Source organism: Theropithecus gelada, chromosome 9 (assembly GCF_003255815.1).
Source record: "Theropithecus gelada isolate Dixy chromosome 9, Tgel_1.0, whole genome shotgun sequence".
NCBI classification, from domain to species: Eukaryota; Metazoa; Chordata; class Mammalia; order Primates; family Cercopithecidae; genus Theropithecus; species Theropithecus gelada.
The window spans coordinates 97,452,178-97,475,329 of record NC_037677.1 but is presented as its reverse complement, the minus strand read 5'-3'; the positions used below and the strand labels follow the sequence as shown (position 1 = coordinate 97,475,329).

Sequence of the window (23,152 nt, the reverse complement as noted above, 5' to 3'; positions counted from 1 at the left end):
AGGTGAGATTGCACCACTGCACTCCAGCCCAGCCTGGACAACAGAGCGAGACTCCATCTCAAAAAAAAAAAAAAAGATTTACAATGTAAGGGGTTGCCAGGTGCAGTGGCTCACACCTGTAATCCCAGCACTTTGGGAGGCCAAGGCAGGCAGATCACTTGAGGTCATGAGTTTGAGAGCAGCCTGGCCATCATGGTGAAACCCCATCTCTACTAAAAATACAAAAAAAAAAAAATTAGCCCGGCATGGTGGTGGGCGCCTGTAATCCCAGCTACTTGAGAGGCAGAGGCAGGAGAATCGCTTGAATCTGGGATGTGGAGGTTGCAGTGAGCCGAGATTGCACCACTGCGGCACTTCAGCCTGGGAGATCAAGCGAGACTCTGTCTTAAAAATAAATAAATAAAATAAAATAAAATAAAAATGTAAAGAGTAACCTGAACTCTACTTTCAATCAGTCATATGGCCTGTCATTCTGAACACAATCTATGTGGAAAAAAAACTTCTGCTATGCAGATGTTTGTGCTGTTAAGCTCTGCCACTAGGAGGCAACACCATTCACAAACATGTTACACATAGGACAAGGTTTCTAACAGTCTTTTTGTGGTGGGTGAAAAATTCCAGGGCGGGAAATACATTGATTTCAGATAAGTAAATGTGTAAAGGAGTATAAACAGCAATCTAATGTCTATCAGTTGAGATTGAGTTAAATAAATCATGGTATAGCCTAACAAAGGAATACTATGAAGCCAATGAAAAGGACAACATATCAATACTCTGAGATGAAATGCTCAATAATTTACTGCTATCTGAAATAAACAAGTTATACGAAATATTCACATGTTCTGTTTATGTTAAGTTACATGGCAATTTTTGAATGCAGAGAATATTCTAGAAAACACTGACTAAAATGTAACAGCTCCAGAAATTAGGACTTGGGAGGAGTTCAGCCTTCTTATTCTAATTAAAAAAAATTTAAATTGTTCACTCAAAACAGATTCTGACAGAAACTTCTTTTTAAAAATATTTCAGGCTGGGTGCGGCAGCTTACACCTGTAGTCCCATAACTTTGGGAGGCCGAGGTGGGGGGATCACTTAAGGCCAGGAATTCAAGGCCAGCCTGGCCAACATGGTGAAACCCCGTCTCTACTAAAAATACAAAACTTAGCCAGGTGTGGTGGCACAGGCCTGTAATCCCAGCTACTTGAGAGGCTGAGGCAGGAGAATCACTTGAACCCAGGAGGTGGAAGTTGCAGTGAGCAGAGATCACACCACTGCACTCCAGCCTGGGTGACCAAGTGAGACTGTCTCTCAAAAATAAACAAACAAATAAATAACAAATAAATAAATCAATTTTAATCTCCTTTCCATTTTACTCGAAATTTTCACAATCAAACCTGAATTCCTTTTGAAAATCGCTAAAAAAAATAAGTTCTAACCTTTTTCTGGTCTACTACATTTAGATACTCATGATAAAACCACAAAAATGCAAGGACTTTAATTACATTTTAACAATTAAACTTACAAAATACTAGTTAGGAGTATAGCATTAAAATGAATTGACATAATTTCTAAAAATACTTACAAGTTGGTAAATCCTCCCATGATGAAAATTGACTTGGAATCAAAAAAGGAGAAATGAGACAAAGTGTCTTACACAGAGAAAGTGTTTACTGAATGATTAGTCTGGTTTTCAGAAAATAAATATGAAATTTATTAAAAAACTGCTTAAATGAAGGTATGCTTGTATGTCATAATTAGGGTTTGAATGGCTATAATGATGGACCCACATCAACAAGAGGCAAATTAACATAGATAAATGCAAAGTCTTACTCAGAGGTTTAAGAAACGATATATACAATTAGAGAATAATGAAGCCCCGGCACAACAGTAAATGAAGTTTTTCTTTTTTTTTTTTTTGAAATGGGGTCTTGCTCTGTTGCCCAGGCTGGAGTACGGTGCATGATTAGTTTTGAACTGTAAGAAGTAGAAATTTGTAGGTTTCTTCAGATAGGCAAGAGTCTCACTGAAAACTGCTGGTAAGACAGACCTTATCTGGAGCATGTGTCCACATATTTTCGCTGGAGGCAGTGAGGGAACACTTTAGGAGTGACATTGACAAGCTACTCCTTTACTTGGATCTTGCCTTAACAGCAAGACCTTCAACTACTTTACACTTTAAAAAAGCAAACTTTTTCTCTCACCCTGGTACTCTCTGTATCCACCTTACCCTACGTTTTCTTCACAGCACTTATCCAACATAATACACTTATAAATGTGTACACACACACTTGTTTATTGTCTGTCTCCTCTATATTAGCATGTGGGCTTCATGAGATCAGAGACACTGATTTTTTCATTGCTGTTCTCTCCAGTGCCTGGCACAGCTGGCACTCAAAATGCCAACTATATAAAACAACGAATGAAAGGCTGTACTGGAATATCTCTCCAGTTCTCACTAAATACGAGATTTCTTGATGCTATCATAAAACCCAGAGGAGAACTCCATGTTTTCCCACTTTTCACTTTATATATAGCTGCAGTTCTTTGATAACATTGATACTTTTTTCCTTTTTGTTATAGTATTTCCAGGGCACTCACTTATTGTAAAGGACTCTTTTATACTACGATTCCTTTTTCCTGAATGTATATTTTTCACACATTTAGGATTTTATTAAAGTAGAATACTCAGTAACCTGAGAATAACTTTTTTTTTTTTTTTTTTTTTTTTAAAACAGATGTGGTCTTGCTATGTTACCCAGGCTGGTCTTGAACTAGCAATCCTCCTGCCTTGGTATCTCAAAGTGCTAGAATTACAGGCATGAGCCACTGCCAAGAATAACTTGTCATTCATAATCATTCTTGTCTTTGGAAGAAAGATAATTCCAATCTAACTGGGTAGTTACTATAGCACTCGTTGATACAGAAGCTATTATACAGGAAAAAGCCCCTTCCATGCTCTCCCATACAAATGTTTTTTGGAGACAGAGTCTCACTCTGTCCCCCAGGCTGGAGTGCAATGGTACGATCTTGGCTCACTGTAAACTTCACCTCCTGGGTTCAGCAATTCTCCTGCCTCAGCCTCCTGAGTAGCTGGGATTACAGGTGCTCACTACCACACCTGGCTAATTTTTGTATTTTTAGTAGAGACAGGGTTTCACCATGTTGGCCAGGCTGATCTCCAACTCCTGACCTCGTGATCCGCCCGCCTCGGCCTCCCAAAGTGCTGGGATTACAGGCCTTAGCCACTGCGCCCGGGTGATACAAATGTCAAGAGTAAGAAACTTCTACATTAATCTGCATGAAGGTCCAAAGTATCTAGAGTAATACCAGAACTCTATACATAGCATCAAAGATACCACTGATTTTTAAAAAGTTACCAATTGAATTAACTTTGTGGAATTATCATATCTTAAATTTATGATAATTATTTAAGTGGATTTAAGCGTTAAATATGAATGGGGAAAAGAATCAGTTGGATTTGCATCCAAAAAAACCATATATACGAATGGGGAAATATTAGTATACAATTAAAATTCTGAAAATGTATACAGGTACCACCATAAACATGAAAAACACGTTAAAAAGAAATTTAGGCATGTAAGCATTAGACAATCCCTTCTAAAACTAACTATAATAGTGGTTTATCCTGTACAACTATCTACACTATCACTTCCTTTATAATCTCTTTACATTGACTCTTTTTGCCACATTCTAAGTCACTGACATCATGGATGTGCTACATTAATTTTTTTCTGCAGTAATGTACAAATAAAATTATATTTAAAAGTTTTTGACTTGGAAATATAGTAGGAGGCAACTATAACCCTCCAAACATTCCTCTTACCCGAAATAGCCACTTTAACACAGGGACAGGACACTGGACATAGTGATAAGCAGATGTAAGGAAACCTTGTGTTGTCAAAAAAATCTGATCTGTTTTTCCCGATCTGAAAAAATAAAGTAAAATCAACATGACTATTAACTTCATGGCAAAATACTTCTACTATCACCACCACCACCATCACATCTGACATAATCAGAGAAATGAGCAAGCAAATCGTCTTCAGTCCATGGAGGTGGACTCTACACAAATATGGATGAGTTACTCATAAAATAAATTGAATTGATGGCCTAAAGCTGATCCAATCTGTTGGCTAGGCTCCATATTTAACTGGTAGACAAAGCTATATTTGCTGGTAGTGTTGAGAGACAGCCTATCAAGTCTAAGACTGGGGAAGTACTTTAAAAAATTGGCAGCAAAACTGATGTGATCTCTCTAGAGCTGAGATATCATGCACTGAGAGAAATTAGATCAGTTTGGGCATTGTGGTGGAGATTACTAGCTGCACATCCCAGCATCTATTTTTCCCTCTCTTCTTGGTAACTGAACCCTGATTTGTAGCTGCGAACACTAGCTGCCTGAAATAAACATCACACTCTGGCTTCCCTTGTGGCCAAGTGTGGCCATATTGACTAAGTTCTATTCAACTAACTTAGAGTGTGTGGAAATGCTATGTGGAATTTCTGGGAATTTGAACTAAAGGATGGAGCTCTAATAGCACCCGAAGCTAGGTGCTAAGAATGCTGGAGAAGAAAGATTATATGGTAAAACTGGCACTCCAGCCCTGGACTTGCTACTTTTATACTTCTTTCAAATACACTTCTTGTTTAAACCACTATTATTTTGACAGTCACTGTTATTATATACTGATCTCAATCCTAATTAATAAAGGCATGCGATGTGTCAAACAACTATCCTACACTGCTTCCTATAATTAAAGAAGAAAACATAAAGATCACTAGTAATAAGAGGATTAGGAAACTTAATAGGTCATAATAGAAATTAACCTTTTAGAAGATTATATGAGTCAGAAGTGTTTTAGAGTAATTTTTTATACATATAAAAGTAAAATGTCTATTTTTCTACTTACTTAAGAATAAGTTTTTCTACAGCACTTTGTCCAATAAAACCAGAGTCTCTTAAATCCAAGGTATACTGATTGAAAATTTTTCCAGAATTGAGGAAATTAAATATTTCTTCACCTGGATGATGATCAGGAATAGCATCAATTGTAACTGAAAATTTCTTTAGAAATTCCCTGAAACATAAAAACAAGTCAATCAATACCAAATTGTTACACTACATATACTTTTGTATTTAAAAGCTGGGTGCAAAGAAAACTATTTTTTTAAACCAATGTTAATCCCAAATTAGAAGACTAGCATGAGAAAAGTATGCTTTGCTTCTTCCACTTTTTGTAGCTGTTAGTCAAAAGCCACTAAATGTGTCTACGTGAAAAGAAACAATAACCAGGAGGAAAGATAAAAGATGAAACTTGGTCCTAACATTTGCCTTTCAAACCCATCACAGACAGATTAGAAACCTATCATAAATTATTCACTAACAGCTATCGATGGCCCATTTATTTTACAAAAACAAAACAAAAAAAATGTAAAAACTTTAATAGGGTAAAATACATTATGAAAAATGCTATACCTGTGCTCTTCTAAGAGGCCATCCTCATCATCTGTACTGTCTTCTCCAATTCTGATTGGGGATTTAATGCCTCGGCCTTGCCTTATGTCTTCTTGTAGTTGCTTCTGCAGTTCATCTAGCCTGAGAATTGGAAAGAATGTTATAACAGTTTACTCTAAGAATATTAAAAAACAGTCTTCAGTTTATATCTAAAAGCAGCACAAAGAAAACCCTTATTAAGTACCCTGGTATATGACAAATTTTGTTATACTATAGGTCAAATTATGTCTCCCAAATACATCATGACGTACAATTTTCATGAAAACAGATACATTTTAGGTGCTAGGTTTTTACCCAGTTACCAGTGTGGCATTAGAATAGTGTTCCATTGCATAAAAGACTTGAGGATTTCCATAAAGCTAGAACTTCAAGAATGATCTGTCCAAACCACTTACAGAATGGGAAAAAACCGTGGTAAGTTAACTAGGCTTTCTAGCAGTAGTTGTCACTGTCATCATCATCACAACACCTAACACTTACCAAGCACTTAATATGTGACAGGCACTGTACTAAGGGCTTTACATATTAATTCTTTTAACCCTCACAACAACCCCATGTAGTAGTTTATACACCTTTTATAGATAAGAAAACTGACATTAGAAAAGCAAAGTAACTTGCAAGAGCTTGTAATGCAAGAATGTGGGATTCATAGCCAGAGAGTCTAGCTCCAGAGTCCTTGCTTATACTGCCTCTCCCAGATTAAGTTATTTTAAACAAGGTTCTTACCCCAGCCACAAACAGTGGATAAGTACAGCTGAAGAGTAAATAACTAGTAAATGTACTGTTCTATCGTTACAGAAAAGGGTCAATCATTCGATTAAACTAGTACTCCTATCTTTCATTTGTGAAGTGCTCGATTTTAAAGGAGGAACTTCAGATTCCATATCACAGATCACAAGAATTCATGAAATATTTAAAGAATTTTACAATACAGGCAAGTTCTCTAATTAAATTCAGAAAGGAGGAAGCTTTTGAACTACTAATCATCTGAAAAATTCCTAAAGTTAGTTACTTGGTTATCAAATTTGAGATATGTAGCACATACCAACTTCTATGTAATCAAGTCAGCTAAGCTGTTAGTGAAGTTCTCCAGGGTATGTTCAAGGACATTCCTTGAATTAACAAGGAATGTATTTTTCCCCTCTTACTAGCAAAACCTGTCCATAATTAGTCACATAAATTTCATTAAGATCATTATGATTCTCAACTTTTTGATCTCTCTCTCATGTGTGTGTGTGGTGGGCAGAGGGTGCGGGGAGAGCGGTGTTCATCATCATTCTAAACTTTTTCCTCAAAAGAGTAACTTGATAGAAATATTTCAGAAAATTCTACCTGTGTGAACCCCCCCACCCACCAAACAACCCAATTAAAAACAGGCAAAGAACCTGAAAAGACATTTCTCCACTTGTATAACAAATGGCCAATAAACACATGAAAATATGTTAACATCATTAGGCATTAGGGAAGGCAAACCAAACAATAAGGAGATACCACTTTACTATTAGGATGGCTATTACCAAAACAAACAAACAAAAAACATAGAAAAAAATAATGTGTTGGCAAAGATGTGGAGAAACTGGAACCCTTGTTCACTGTTGGTGCAGATGTGCAATGGTGCAGCCATTGTGGAAAACAGTGTGGCGGTACCTTAAAAAATTAAATGGAATTACCATATAATCCAGTAAGTCCACTTATGTGTATACATGCCCAACAGAATTTAAAGGATAGACCTGAAGAGAGATTTGTATACCCATGTTCATAGCAGCATTATTCACAGTAGCCAAAAAGTGGAAGCAATCCAAAGGTCCACTGACAGATGACTAAAGAAAATGTGTTATAGACATAATACAATGGAATTATCAGCTTTAAAAAGAATGGAAATTCTGACACATGCTACAATATGAATGAACTCTGAAGACACTGCCCTAAATGAAATAAGACAGTCATAAAAGGACAAATATAATATCACTTACATGAGGTACCTAAAACAGTCAATTTCATAGAGACAAAGTAGAAGGGTAGTTGCTGAGGGTGGGAGGAAGGGGAGAATGGGGAGTTATTGTTTAATGGATATGGAGTTTCAGTTTGGAACAATGAAAAAGTTCTGAAGCTAGATGGTGGTAATGGTTGCACAACATATAAATGTACTTAATTTTTACATGTACACTGAACTGTACATGTAAAAATGGTTAAAATGGTAAATTTTATATGTATTTTCCATTAAAAAAAAACACAAAATATTCTACCCACACTTTCGATCTAGAATTTCAGCTATCAGATACTAGTTGTAATAAACAGAAAGGAATTTATATTATTAGTTACTCCAGTATACTATAAAAACCTGGATCTTTTGATCTAGTCTATGAAGAAGAGAGCCCGTCTTACTCCTTTTTTTTTTCTTTTTTTTGAGACAGGGTCTTATTCTGCCACCCAGACTGGAGTGCAGTGACTCAATCACAGCTCACTGCAGCCTTGACCTCCTTGGGCTCAGGTGATCCTCCCACCTCGGCCTATTGAGTAGCTGGGACCAGAGGCATGTGGCACCATGACTGGCTAATTTTTGTATTTTTTGTAGAGATGGGGTTTCACCATGTTGCCCAGGCTGGTCTCAAACTCCTGGGCTCAAGAGATCCGCTTGCTTTGGCCTCCTAAAGTATTGGATTACAGGCATGAGCCACCATACCAGGCCTCTTTTTTTCATTTAAGACTGGGTCTCACTCTGCCACCCAGGCTGGAGTGAAGTGGCGCCATCACTGCTCACCACAGCCTTGAATTCCTGGGCTCAAGTAATCTTGCCTGTCTCCCAAAGTGCTGTGATTATAGGCATGAGCCACTGTGTCCAGCCAACATATCTTATTCTAACACAGTTGACAACAGAGTCCAAAATGCATGCTAATTTCTCACGATTTTTTAAAAAAGGTAAATTAAAAGTAAGCCACACAAACAAGCAGAATGTTAAATTTAGCAAATTAATCTTTATGCTAACGAACCTTTGTGTGTCTTCCATTTCCTTCACTAGACGCTCTAAGGTATTTGTGTAAGTTCCAGGATGAACATGTTCCTAAAATAAGAAAATTTAGAAATACTTTACAACATGTCTTAGTAGAAGAACTGGGATGTTTTAAGTAATTAAGGGTATGGAAGACTATTTTCTATTTCAATAATCTGGGCCAGGATAAAACCTTTCTTAAAGGATAATTTTCACCATCATGCTTTAAATTCAGTATTTTGCACTGCAGACAAATTGATTTTACTACCTATTAGGAAAGGCAGTACTTATAAAACCCTGCTAACTTTGAGATGTGACTGCAAACACTCAAGGACTCTGTGGCTACCCTGTCTTTACTTTTAAATTCTATTTTAGTAGAATCAAACTACTAATCTTTAGGTGTTACCATGGAATATTAACACCTTCCCCACCAAATTTTACAGACATCTTAGAATTTAATTCAGCTTATTCCCAAGATAGAATGAAGCACTTTATAAATAAAATTGCACACCACAATCAACAACATTTCTACACACTACCTTCATTTACAGATGTGGTCTCCAAAGCAGGGGGTGTGCAAGGTGATCCATTGGGGTGCAGGAAGAAAATAATAGAACTTCTATTTATATGGAACTTCTATAGAGACTCCAGTAGAACTTAGTCTATAGTAACTTCTACGTAACTTCTATAGGAAAATACTTATTTTTCTCTTCTTCCTTTTAAATTCTGTTTTTGCATATGCTTTAGAAAGTACACAGTATCATAGTGGTACATGTAATCTAAAGGTATACATATATGTCGGGGTACATGCTCAAAAATTGTTTTTACTAATAAAAGTGTGTGTGATCAAAAGAGTTTGGAGACCACTGACTTAACAGTAATAAAACTGAAGATATGCCATTTTCAGTCCAATTATGAGTTATAACACTAAATTTTAAAGTAAGTTCCAATAATCCACCCCTTTCACTAATCATCTTTCCCTCTTCAAGTAAAGATAAATGTCACAGAACTACTTACTGTGTAGTCTGATGACTGAGATCTAAGCCCCTTGGAAAGAGCAGGAGGCTTTCCTGTAGTTGCAGGAGTCTGATTGAAGTTCAAAGCCATGATTTCTTCCAGTGACTTTAATGTTTCCTCTTCCTCATCACTGTCTAGGTTGTAACCTAAACTTTCTTCATCACTATCAAAATCACCCCTTAGTTTTCGTTTCAGTGCACTGCTACCTGCATTGGAATTTCCTGAACTCTCTCTTTCTGAAGGGGCTTTATCTGAAGGTGCTGCAGGGCTTGGGACACATGGCACAACTTCCAAAGCAGCAGGGGGAGACTTTGTAGGAGTGCCATATTCTGAGCGCAAAGGTCCCCCAGAAATTTTCCCTGAAGATACATTAGAATCAGCCTTATTAGTCTTTGCTTTGTGTTCCTTGTGTTTGGTGGATTCTGTAGAATGCCCAGAACATTCTTTAGATGAGGAACGCTCTTTATCTCTTTTAGAAACTGGAAGAGTACAATTTTTAGCATTTAATGGTACTAGAGAGGAACCAGCACTTGGAACATGGGAAAGTAAAGGTAGTTTTGTCTCCTTCTCCTTTGTCATGGAGCTAGTGGTTTTATTTTTCTGAGGGTTGCTAGCTTTTTTAATTGCAGACTTTTCCTGAGGTAAAGGTAAGTGGGGTTTCTGCATCTTAGTCTCCTTGGCACCTGTCACTCGGATTTGGTCACTATTCCTGGTAGAATGGTGGCTAGAATTTGAAGGTGCTAAGCCTGCAGAAGAGCGATCAGTTTCATCATTCGGTTCCTTGGATATATCTTCTAAGCGTAACACATCACCAGGTGTCTTCAGTGCAATATGTTTTATAAATTTTTCTTTCTGATGTGGTCCATCAGGACGCTTTTCAAGGAAGGACTCTTTTGCTTTTGGTATCATAGATTCTCTTGTGCTTTTCAGATCTGAGTCCACAGAGTTCCTTTTTCTTTTTTCAGGGAATTTATTCTGCTTAGCGCCTGCTAAAATTTAATTTTTCTTAGATTAGTGAAAAATATACTTTCCAACTTTAATAAAGTTTATTCAGTGAGTGTCTAGAATGTTTAAAATTCTAAGTATTAAGGCTGAGATTAGTCACCATGTATGGAATGCAGAAAAAGAGTTAATGTTATTTATCAACTGGATAAATACTGGTGTCCAAGAAATTTAAAGCTAATGACAAATGCTCATTTTTAATTCCAAAGCTATGAAAAGTTTACCACCTTAACAGAATTAAAGATGCCACTCCCTAAAACAAACGACTGTATATTGGTACCAAGTTAAGGATTCCATAGGCACTTTTGGAAATTCTTTTAGACCTAGGACAACCTGGTTGCAGAAATGTAACACTTCTACATTTAAATGTATAGTACTTTAAAACACATACAGGATAAGCAGTTGAAGGCAGATAAATATTAATCTCTCATTAAAAAAAAAAATCACAGTGTGTCCCAATGCAGTATGACTGGTGTACTTAGAAAAGGGAAAATTTGGAGACAAAGACAGACATGCACAGAGGGAATACAAAGTGAAAATACACAAGGAAAAGATGCTGTGTGACTGGAGTGATGCAGCTCTAAGTCAAGAAATGTCAAAGATTGCAGGCAAAAGCCAGAAGCTAGAAGAGGTAAGGAAGTATTCTCCCCTAGAGTTGCCAGAGACATCATGGCCCTATTGATATCCTGATTTTAAACTTCTAGCTTCCAGAACTGTGAAACAATACTTTGTTGTTTTAAGACACCCTGGTTTTGGCACTTTGTTATGGCAGCCCTAGGAAACTAATGTAAGCTATGTTTATTATAGCCCCATCCTGAAGTACTTTAATAACCACATACATTTGAATGAACCAGTTTTTAAAAATTCATATTGTGGGCTGAGTGCAGTGGGCCAAACCTGTAATCCCAGCATTTTGGGAGGCCGAGGTAGGCAGACCACTTGAGGTCAGGAGTTTGAGACCAGCCTGGCCAACATGGCGAAACCCTGTCTCTACTGAAAATACAAAAATCAGCCCGGCATGGTGGTGCGTGCCTGTACTCCCAGCTACTTGGGAGGCCAACGCAGGAGAATCGCTTGAACCTGGGAGGTGGAGGTTGGACTGAGCTGAGATGGCGCCACTGCACGCCAGCCTGGGCACCAGAGCGAGACTCCATTTAAAAAAACAAAAAAATTCACTTTAACCTGGTGCAGTAGTGTGTGCCTATACAGTCCCAGCTACTCAGGAGGCTGAGGTGGTAAGATAACTTGAGCCCAGGAGTTCAAGACCAGCCTAAGTACCAAAGCAAGACTTCACCTCAAAAAAACAAAATAACAACAACAACAACAAAAATTCACTATTTATACAATTGGTTATCCCCAAACCAGATTTCCCTAAATCAAATTTTCTGCACATGGACAGATGTCTCCACTCCCCAAGAATTTGCTTGAAAAACCCAAAATGGCTAGGCACAGTGGCTCATGCCTGTAATACCAGAACTTTGGGAGGCCAAGGTGGGAGTTCGTGAGCTCAGGCGAAACCCTGCCTCTACAAAAAGTACAACCCCATCAATCCCTTCTCTACTCAGAAAATTTCTTATCTTTTGGCCATGTCCAGTGGCTCATGCCTATAATCCCAGCACTTTGGGAGGCTGAGGCAGGAGGATCACTTGAGCTCAGCAGTTTGAGACCAGCTTAGGCAACATGGTGAAACACTGTCTCGACAAAAACTACAAAAATTAGCTGGGTGCGGTGGCATGTGCCTGTAGTCCCACCTACTTGGCAGGCTGAGGTGGGAGGACTGCTTGAGCCCCGTAAGGTTACAATGTGCTATAATTGTGCCACTGCACTCCAGCCTGGGCACCAGAGTGAGACCTTGTGTCAAAATAAGTAAAATAAAATAAAGCCCCCCAAAACCAAACTTGAGAGTTAAGCAGTTATGATTTGGATAGCTTGATCAATATATAATCTGAAAAATTCAATTTATAAAAATGAAATTAATTAATTAATTAACAAATGCCCTTATCTCTGTTCTTTTACAGATATCTCTCATTACTCGAGGAAATCATTCCAATCCATTCAGTTTTCCGGGGTTAAATGTCTTATAAAAAAGGACAGGGGTCACAGGATGAGAAATTAAATGACTAAACAAAAGAGAAGATTTGGGGTACTGATTACCACACTTTTAAGTATGAGATTACAAAAAATGAGCTACAGAGCTGCCAGTTTTGAGTTCTGTTCCATTTTTCTAGAGAAGTCAGATAATTTAAATACAGCAAGAAATGAGGAGAAATTCCTGCTTTGCTCAGGAATTATCCAGGGTTGATCCAGGAGGAGACAAACACTGTTTGTAGAAGATGTTTAGGATAAGTCAGCTTATTACGAGGTTTCATCATCTAGAATTAGAGAAAAGTGAATTGGTACTGCAGGTAGGATCCCCTTTAGCAAGCTCTTCAGGTCAGGTGATTAATTGCAAAATGTTCATAATTATTTTTGTATCCTTTGTTCAGCCTGTAGAGAATATTTGTTTTACAACTTTTCAAATATTTCAAATATACTAATACATAAAATATTCATATAAGAGAGAGATTGAGTTGGTAAAAAGAAAGGAGGGTGGCTCACCCCTGTAATCCCAGCACTTTGGGAGGCTGAGGCAGGAGGATTGCTTGAGCCCAGGAGTTCAATGCTGCGAGTGAATTATACTCGCACCACTGCACTCCAGCCTAGGAAACAGTGAGACTCCATCTTAAGCAAAAGGAGAAATCCAATGGCCATTAATAGGTGATTGGTTATTAATCAGTTATGAAATGTACGAGCAACGGATTAAATTTCACCTCAGAATTCAGCCAAAAGACAGGGCTCTAGAAGACCAAAGGGCCAAATGCCTATGCTAACATTACTTCTGAAATCCCTGAACTTGTATGTGATTAATGATTGCGTGATTACATACATCACCATGACAATTGATAAGTGTATTAACAAGATGAGCAAGACATACCATTTGGATTTTTATTTTTATTTTTTTTTTTGAGACTGAGTACTTGCTCTGTCACCCAGGCTGGAGTGCAGTGGCACCATCTCCGCTCACTGCAACCTCTGCCTTCCAGGTTCAAGCAATTTTCCTGCCTTGGCCTCCTGAGTAGCTGGGATTACAGGCATGGGCACCATGCCCAGCTAATTTTTGTATTTTTAGTAGAGATGAGGTTTCACCATGTTGGCCAGGCTGGTCTCGAACTTCTGACCTCAGGTGATCCACCTGCATCGGCCTCCCAAAGTGCTGGGATTACAGGCATGAACCACCGTGCCTGGCCTGGATTTTTTAATAACTTTGCCATCAGACACAATAAGCATTCTTCATGCTATCTAGAGTGAAATAACCCCTTGTCCTTTATATGCTGAAATTCTGTTGATGTTAGTCAACTGAAGTATAAATGTATATTAAGAGTATAATGCTATAATTATTAGTGATTATGAAATACATGCAGAAATATTAGTAATAAAAACGTAAGTGAAGGCAACCATCATAAGTCAGCCTCTGAAAATATGTAGAAAGCATCTTTTCCAAGCAGTACTCAAAAACTTTGCTAGGTGGGATTATATAAATGAAACTTACACTTTAGCCACCATGAATGAAATTTGCAAATCCAGGAAATCAAAAGTTTTTAAAATCTTAAGTCAGAGAAAAAAGAAAAGGAATAATGTGGTGGCCACACCACCAGTAGCAGCCCCTTATATAAAATAATATTTTGTTCTTCCATTAACTTTGGTGCAAAGTGATCATGTATTTAGTATTAAAAATGTGCAATACAGTGAGTGAAGAAGCAATCTCCTGGCTGAGAAATTCCTGTTCTTGTACAATAATGTCAAAATTCATTAAAATTTGGTCATAAAATCAGCAACATTATAAAAATTAAATAAACAAAAAACACATAAAACTTTATACTTATTCCTGTATCCTAGAAGTTCCTTCTATTGAAGATTGATTTTACTAGTTGAGGGTGCTTGGTCAAAATGCAATGTACCTCTAAAATACAAATAAAATGAAGGAGTAGATGAAACCTGAAGGAAGAGTTAGAACTGTCTCTCTGTACTTCTGCTTTTCCATCTCTAAAAGTAAACCACCATAATAAAGTTATAAGGTTCAAATGAATTAAAAGCACATAAAATGGCATAGCACGCAGTAGGTACTCAATGAAAGTCAGCTATTATTATGTCCAATGTATCTTACTGAATGTGGGAATCTCCCTGTTTTTCAAAGTGTATAATCATATCAGGAAAAAAATCTGATACACTAGACTATTAACTGTTGTTAGTTATGGAGACCTTTCATTTCTTGTTGCAAACTTCTGCAGTGTTTGTGCTTGAATCTTCTATTTTCTAGTTTTAAAAAACGATAAAATGTACTGAATTAACAGTAGGCTTATTATTTTATTTTTTTTCAATCATTAGATGCTAAAAGTACAAACTAATGTCATGTAGATATCCTTGAAATTTAACATTAAAAAGGGATCCTTGTATTTGAAATATTAGAGAACACTGCTTTTTATCACGGTAACAGTTTCAACTTTATACAAAGCATCTTCAACATAATACCAAGACCTCAGTCTACAATTCCAAGATTATAAGATTATGTTTCCTTGATGTAGCCAAGGATTCAGGAGACAACACTGAATATCAGTATGAGAAACATACTGTTAGGAACTCCTGAAGAAGGCAGAGAAGATTCAAGACAGATTATAAATTATACATACTAGGTCAGGCATGGTGGCTCATACCTGTAATCCTAGCACTTTGGGAGACCAAGGCAGGAGAATCACTTGAGCCCAGGAGTTTGAGATTATCCTGGGCAACATGGCGAAACCTCGTCTCTACAAAAATACAAGAAATTAACCAGGCATAGTGGCCCACATCTGTAGTCCCAGCTACTCAGCAAGCTGAGGTAGGAGAATCATTTGAACCCAGGAGGTCAAGGCTTGCAGTGAGTCGTGATGATGCCACTGCATCCCATTCTGGGTGACAAAGAATAAGACCCTGTCTCAAAAACAAACCCAAATCTTAAGTACTAGATTCAGGGACTATTCTTTTTTATTATGATTTTACCAAACTCTTAAGTAATATGAGACACTGAATTCATCCCCAAGAAGGGAACTGCATATTTAAACAAATTTGTTTTAAAAAGCAGTGCCATTAAAATGGAAATTTATTTAGAAATTCATAAATTTAATTTTGATTCTACCTGAAGTAGGTTCCCATGAATCAGAAGAGGATCTTTTTCTTGAGAGATGTTCATTTTCCTATGAGCACAATGAGATAAAATTAATTAAGTGTTGGGAACAGCAAAGAATGTGAAGGCATTCTTCCTAACATTTAAACACAAATTTCTAGATTGAATAAGGCAAGCACCCACATTTGGAGGCAAAGCCTAATGTCTATAATAAAATAAAGATCTTAAGGTTTTTATCATAAAAATTAAGGGCATTTGTATCATAAAAATGGAAAAATATCATAAAAATGAAGTCAGTTTTCATAATGCTGATTTACATTTATGTCAATAATTCAAGAATAATACTATATTAGAACAGTGTATTTTTGAGATAAGGTCTTGCTCTGTCACCCAGGCTGCAGTGCAAGCTCACTGCAACCTTAATCTCCTGCGCTCAAGCGAGCCTCCCACCTTAGCCTCCTAAGTAGCTAGGACAACAGGCACATGCCACCATGACTGGTTATTTATTTATTTATTTTTAGTAGAGCCAAGGTCTCGCTACGTCGCTCCGGCTGGTCTCAAACTCCTGAGCTCAAGCAATCCTTCCACCTAGGCCTCCCAAAGTGCAGGAAGCAGAAGGATCACTTGAGGCTAGCAGTTCAAGGCCAGCCTGGGCAGTATAGGGAGACCCTGTCTCTACAAAAAAATACAAAAATTAGTCAAATATGGTGGCATGTACCCGTAGTCTCAGCTACTTGGGAAGCTGAGGTGAGAGCATCATTTGAGCCCAGGAGTTTGAGACTGCAATGAGACATGATCATGCCACAGCACTCCAGCATGACTGACACAGCAAGACTGTTTACAAATAAACAAATAAGACTATACTTGCCTTAAAAAAAAAGAATGCTTACTTTTCTGACTAAAAAAGATCTTTGTTCCTGGTTTGAAAAAACTATGGATAAGAAACACTGCTTTACTGAGTTCGATGAAGGGCAACTGGAGGAAACCTAATGAAACCAGCTTCTACACAAACTGTGCATAAATATTTCCTTCAGGAAAGACATCAATGTGATGTAACAACTCTTAAATACTTTTAAATTTAGTATTCTAAATGTGATATAGCAGTAGCAATGCTAATTCAATAATTCTTACACATACCACATTTGACAGATTGTTCTTTCCAGGTATGACATCATTCTGTTTACTTGGTTCCTGCCTTGGTTTATATTTTCTTTCTATACTAGAAGATTTTAAGGAAAGATTGCTTGCTTCTGAGAAAGAATTTTCAGAGTTGATTCTCTGCTCCATTTGCTCCTTTCTCAACCTCTTTAGTTCTCGTTCTCTGCAGTAAGAAGCTAGTGACAACTGGAATTTAGCTCCCAGTGGGCTTTCTCCCGGGTGGTGCCTGGACAGGCTGCTCCTGCTGCTAAGACTTCTGGAGCTGTTCTTGAAGATGTCAGCTTCTGCTACTGTGGTCTGCTTTTTTGAGTCCGCATTGGTTTTGCCTCGATCTCTATCATTCTTCTCACTATTTTCATGAATGAATAGTGACTTCCTTCTTTCTGGGGATCGATGTTTTTTCTTTAGTGACTTCATCTCCTTTGGCAAGCGATATGAAGACGGAACATAGATATTTGTTCCTTTGGCTAAATATTTGGAGGCTAGTGACACACAAGGCCGACGTGACTCATGTATACCATGATCTTCATGATGCTCTTTAACACCTTTCATGAAAGCTTCTATAATAGGGCTCTTTTCTGGTGGCACCCTTTTGGGTTTAGATTTTTTTGGTGAGGATAGTTTCCTTTCAAACTGCTTTGTCCCAGTGATAGACAATCTACTTCCTCCATATTTGATGTTTGATTTTTGTGGTGAATCCAACATGTGTCTCTCTAAATAGCCAATTAAAACACATACAAATTGCATGTTACTAAAAGTAAAATATTTAACATTTCTCTAAATTATTAATGTTTAAAATATAAACTATACTAATGTTACCACAAAAATTTTCAAACCAACAACTTGGATAATGATACACACTTCATTGGGGGGTATAGGAGAAATTAAGACATGATTTATTTGTTAAAAGCCTTAGTTTCATAAAGCTCTCTTTTGGTACATCATATAACCTCCCTATGGCTCTATAAATTGCTGTATTAGATAATTAAAATAATATGTATTATGAACATTAAATTTTTGACTAGAATAAATTTTAAACGTAAGTAACATAACAGCAAAAAGACTCTCCTCATGATATTTAGAACTTCAGTTTATCCTTGTTAAAAAAAATACTGCATCTTCATTTTATTTCCAATTTTGAACACTACGTTTACTAAAACAGTTTAGAGTAGGTTTTAAAGTTGAATCTGTCTCTCTCCTCACCCCCAAATTAGCCCACAAAAAATGCTTTAACAGTGTACATACCTTGTTCTGAAGCTGGTTTGAAGAAATCTATAATTGACTGCTTCCTGAAAATAAAAGCATAATATGGCATCATATAAGCAAATATTAAAACTTCTATAATTCAGATTAAATGGAGAAAGTTAGATTTATAAAATAAAGGCTGGATTTCACTGTTTGGTTTAACTAATAAAGTTCTGACAACGGTAACAATGCTTTGCTAAACTGTTGATTTAAAAAACAGAAAATATAACGTATCACTTCCTATAGGAGTTCATCTATAAAAATACAACTGAGGTTTATGTTATTTACAGTACTTAAATAGGTAAGACTGGTGTGTAGACCCAAGGAATCAGTACAGAATGCTTCTTAAGACTGAAATGCTCACAGCTACATGGTAAAATGCAACATCTTGGGTATAAGCACATGAACCTACTTGTTCTCTGCAGACATTGATACAAAATAACTAATTAGTATCTAAGCACAGGGGTGTTTTAAAATTCAGAATAAAAAGCTAAAAAAAAAAACAACCCTCAATAGATGTATGCCAAATGAATAATGGGGATTATAAAAATGGAGTAAAACCTGAACAGACTCTCATAACAAGAGTAGAACAGTAGATGGTAGAACGGCAATATGGGTGATTTGGCTGATCTAGGGCATCAGTTGAAGAGGACTTCGCTGGACAAAGGAAGAAAAGTACCAAACTTATGCTACCCTCTTTATACATTACTTTAAGATGCTAATCCAAGTAACAGCAGAAATTAGAATGAATTGTCACGACTAAATAGTTTCAAATTCTTAATTTTTTATCAAAGAATCCTTAAAATAGTTACAAAAATAACACATTGCTTGGGAAAAACACAAGGAGAAAAGGAAGAAAGTTAACAAGAATAACAAAAACCAAATTAATTTTTAAATTTCTGTACCCTAACGACTGGATTTTTCACTATCTGGTTTAACTAATCAAGTTCTGACATTGGCAATAATGCTAAAGTGAAATAGGAATCCATTATCAGAATTCACATTCTGATTTGTTCACTGTATTTAGAGGTGTCAGCTGCAAAAAGTGGGATGTTATGATATGCTGAGCAAAAAATTAACTTTCTGGTAAATTTTGCTAAAATGTATCATTTTACTGAAAGAGAATAAGCTATAGACTATTGATTTTCCTAAACATTCATCCACTATGAGGTTGGAATGCTCAGTGAAAACTCCAACAATTCAAGCTTCTTGAAGGTTACGCTTATTGTACACTTTACTGGTCACATTAGAAGAGCAATGCACATCTTTACTGGTTTACCAAGTCCATCATGCTTGTTCGAGATGTTGGTATAAAAGCTAAGTGCTTATGAGATGAATATGAGTGACAGGCTATGGAAGAATATATGCATTTGCTTACATAAATTACACTAGGCAAATTAACTCCACCAGAGTAAATGCTGGAGGTTCTGCAAAGAGGAGAAGGATGACGCCTTGTTATTGATTGAGGAGAAATGGGAAGGGACCCAGAAGCAGCGAATTTGTTGCAAACAACATCATTCTAAATGCATTTTACTAAATGTAACACTGTATCTCTTCCTTGAAATATTGGACCTCAGACTCCTCTTTGATTAATACACCAGAAAGAGAAAAAATGGTTTTGGGTAAAACATACAAGAAACCTGTAAAATAACCATGAATGTAACTTTCAAGAGGTAAGTTCTCTAAGTTCATATGCACACAAATGTCCACTGCTTATTTAACAACTGGCTAAAAAAAAAAAACCACAATTATAACAGTTTCACAAACCCTTATCTGAACCTTCTGAGGCCAAATGTGTTTTAGAATTCTGAATTTATCAGATTTTAGGAAGCGGATAACTTGGATGTATTATGGAAAGTTCCCAGTGGGGTCTGGTGCTGCAACCTGTAATCAAACCCACTGATATTTCTCCAGCAAAACATGAATATTCACACTTAATGGGATAAAGACCACAAACAGCCTTACATTAGCTCTGGTCACGTCTGGCTGCCAAGTAAGATGTGGTGCCAAATTTACTGAAAACGTTTGGTTTTCATAGCTTTCTGGCTTTCAGAGTTAAGATAAGGGATTGCGGGCCTGTACCACAGTATTAGAACATGATTATTATTAAAACTTATTACAATTTAACTTAAAATAAAAGACAGTACCAAGTTCGTAGGGAATTTAAACATGTTTTATTGTCAGAGGATGTCATTAGATGAAACTCCCCATCTCATTACATAGCTCCCACAAAATCTTTACAAAAAAATTGGCCTCCTGGAGAGGCCTGAAGTTACTGAAAGAGAAAACACGTCACATTCCAAATCTGTAAGTTCTTTTAAGTATGAATTAGCGTGCACGCTGGACTACAAAGTAATTCGTGGAAGGGATTCCCTCATCACAGGTTACATAATTTCACCCACAACATAGAAAAGGTTTATATTACTAAACCACTAGCATCAGTAGAACTGACAAGGTACAGAAAACGACCTAAATATGCATTAAGCAGTTAGGGTCCTGGGTCAAGCTCTTGCAAAGGAAAAAAATCACGTTCTTTCTACCTAAGGCGGGTTCTCCGTAGCTGTCCAGGCTGGTGGTCACTAGACCAAGAACAGCTGCCCAGCTACAGAGAAGCAAACTCCAACTCCCAGAAGCCCCTGCGCGGAGGCGGGGCGGGGGTTTGCCAGGCCCCGAAACGCCAACGCCTGAGCTCGCGGAGGATGGCGGGAACTGGAAGAGCGGCGGTCTGCAGTCCTCCCCTCATACCCTTTCCCCCGCGACCCGGCCCCTTCTCAAGCCCTCTGCACGGTACCTGTCCCCAGGACTTTCTGTTCTCTTTCCCGCTGCAGCATGGGCGGTACTACCGGGTCTCAGATGGCAGCGCGGGGGCGACGACCCCGGGGCTGGGGATGAGGGGAAACCTGGCCTAGCGGGCATGCAGCGCCTTGTCATGTCGGCGCCGCTGGCGACGGCGGCATGAGCCGTGGCTGGAGAAGTTGGGTGCGTGGTTGCCGTCTTGCTGCTCGGACTCGGGGAGGCTGTCGGAGCAGAGGTGGGCGGCACCCCCTTCTCTCTTCATGGCGGTTCTCTCTTCGGAAGTGACTCCGGTGTGAGCGGGAAGGAACCTGAGGACCAGTAAGGGGCGGATCTTACTTCATGAGTCATGTCTTGATTGGTTGGCACGGTGGTCATTTCGGTGGTGGCGCAATAGGAAGCCGCAGCCTCTCTGGAGAAGGCGGGGCTTGGGGACGGGGGAGGAAGAAAACTCCCCCTCCCACCCCGTCACATGCACCGAGGGCGCGCGCCTCTGGTCCGGGCCGCCTCGGCCTTGGCGGGCGCGCGGGGGCGGAAAGGCGCGGGCAGCCGCTGGCGCTGCGGCAGCTGACGACACCCGCCTGGTTGAAGGCGAGGGGTGAGGGTTTGCTGAAGCAAACCCTAGCCTGGCAGCTGCCTTCGGTGAGGATGGCCAACATTTGGGCTTCCTGTGTCACACAATTGTGTCTCAGAAATCCCCAGCTGTTCATTACATTATCTCTTTAACATTTTAGGCCAAAGTGCCATAATACTGTCACAATTTCCTGGGGGATCTGCACAGCGCGATCCGAAGACTTGTCCATTCTATGAGGGTTCTTGTTGAGTGTCAGCGGTAGATTTTTTTTTCTCTTTAAGAAGAAGAAAAAAAAAAACCCTCAAAAAACTCCGTTGGAATAAAGAGAGTTTTTAATCCACAAAAGCATTTTGTTTCTCACGAGTTACCATGAAGTCTCTGCAGCTGGCTTTCTTAGCGATTTTTTAAAGGAACACAAGGTCAGCTTTCAATTTTCCATGTTAAGCGTGGGCAGCATAGATGAGTAAAAGCTGCCCTTAATCTCCAACCCTCCTTTGTAAAGGGCTTGTGCTCTGGAGGCTGTTAGCCATGGTTTTCCTTATAAACCGAGAGACTGGTCAGAGTATCTCTGAACCTCAGCCTCCACATCTGTAAAATGGGCATTTTACTCCCTTTTCTGGGTAATTGTAAACCATAATAGAATAAAGCAGTGTACACTGCACAGTTCAGATTCTCATATAACAGGTACTAAGCAAATTATAGTTCCCTCTTCTTCTCCAGATAGATTCTTACAGTGAATTTTACTTCTTACAAAATCTTCCAGAGACAGGTCAAATACTGTTGCAATAACTGTTAACCAAAATATCAGTTTCAAGATGTCCAAGCTTTAATTGACAGAGTTATTTAATCAGTTGGATGGAAAAAATCTTAAATGATATAAAAGAATTTGGACAGGTCTTTCAAGTTTATTGTATAGAAATTGAACTGTTGGCCTGGTACAGTCACTCACGTCTGTAATCCCAGCAGTTTGGGAGGCCAAGGCAGGTGGCTAGCTTGCGCCCAGGAGTTGGAGACTAGCCTGGGCAACATATCAAGACTCTGTCTCAAAAATAGATAAATTAATTGAAATTGAACTGTTTTGGTCACTAAGCATGCCTGACTGACTCCAGGTTCACCTCCTTTTCCCTTCCCCTTTAGTCCCCAGGAGGAAGAATTAATAAGGAATAAAGTGGTCAAAAAGCTGGCAAAGTAGAGGGTCAAAGGTAAACAGTGAACATACAGGTCTCACGTTCACCCCAAAAGCACGTTTGTACAGCTGTATACTAGGCAGTGGTGGTGGAAGAATGGAAGTGCCAAAATAGAGGGTACTTTTCTGCTCCTAATAGCTGAGAAGAGGTTTTTTACATAAAAAACATAATAGATGCTCAAAATGTGTTGAATGACTTATACATTTCCTTTTACATGTATTATTTCCTATCTCTTGATTTAGTACTTTCTGTTGGATGTTTTTACACTAGGAAATTTCTGTACTATAACAGAGCACATCTACAAAACATTTAATCCGATTCATTTCATTGCATGCCTAATCGATAAAGAGTAATGCATAAAAACACATTCTGCATGATCATTTAGTTGCTTTTCTTGGATTATAGTACTTGAATCATCCAGCCTCCAAAGTATCACTTTAAAGCCTGTACT

The 23,152-nt window shown here is 38.2% G+C and overlaps 1 protein-coding gene across 2 annotated transcripts in view; it reads right to left on the bottom strand.

Moving 5' to 3' along the window:
- Window positions 1-22,556, bottom strand: part of SLF2 (SMC5-SMC6 complex localization factor 2) — a 53,478-nt gene extending 30,922 nt beyond the window's left edge. For both annotated transcript variants that reach the window (XM_025397231.1, XM_025397230.1), the window contains exons 1-9: window positions 20,939-22,556; window positions 18,148-18,191; window positions 16,882-17,615; window positions 15,757-15,814; window positions 9,543-10,531; window positions 8,527-8,597; window positions 5,498-5,617; window positions 4,932-5,099; window positions 3,845-3,947 (exon numbers count right to left, since the gene is read on the bottom strand). In XM_025397231.1, coding sequence (XP_025253016.1) covers window positions 3,845-3,947; window positions 4,932-5,099; window positions 5,498-5,617; window positions 8,527-8,597; window positions 9,543-10,531; window positions 15,757-15,814; window positions 16,882-17,615; window positions 18,148-18,191; window positions 20,939-21,078 — 2,427 coding nt within the window. In that variant the 5' untranslated portion in view covers window positions 21,079-22,556. The remainder of the gene's footprint in view (window positions 1-3,844; window positions 3,948-4,931; window positions 5,100-5,497; window positions 5,618-8,526; window positions 8,598-9,542; window positions 10,532-15,756; window positions 15,815-16,881; window positions 17,616-18,147; window positions 18,192-20,938) is intronic.
- Between the last annotated feature and the right edge of the window lie 596 nt (window positions 22,557-23,152).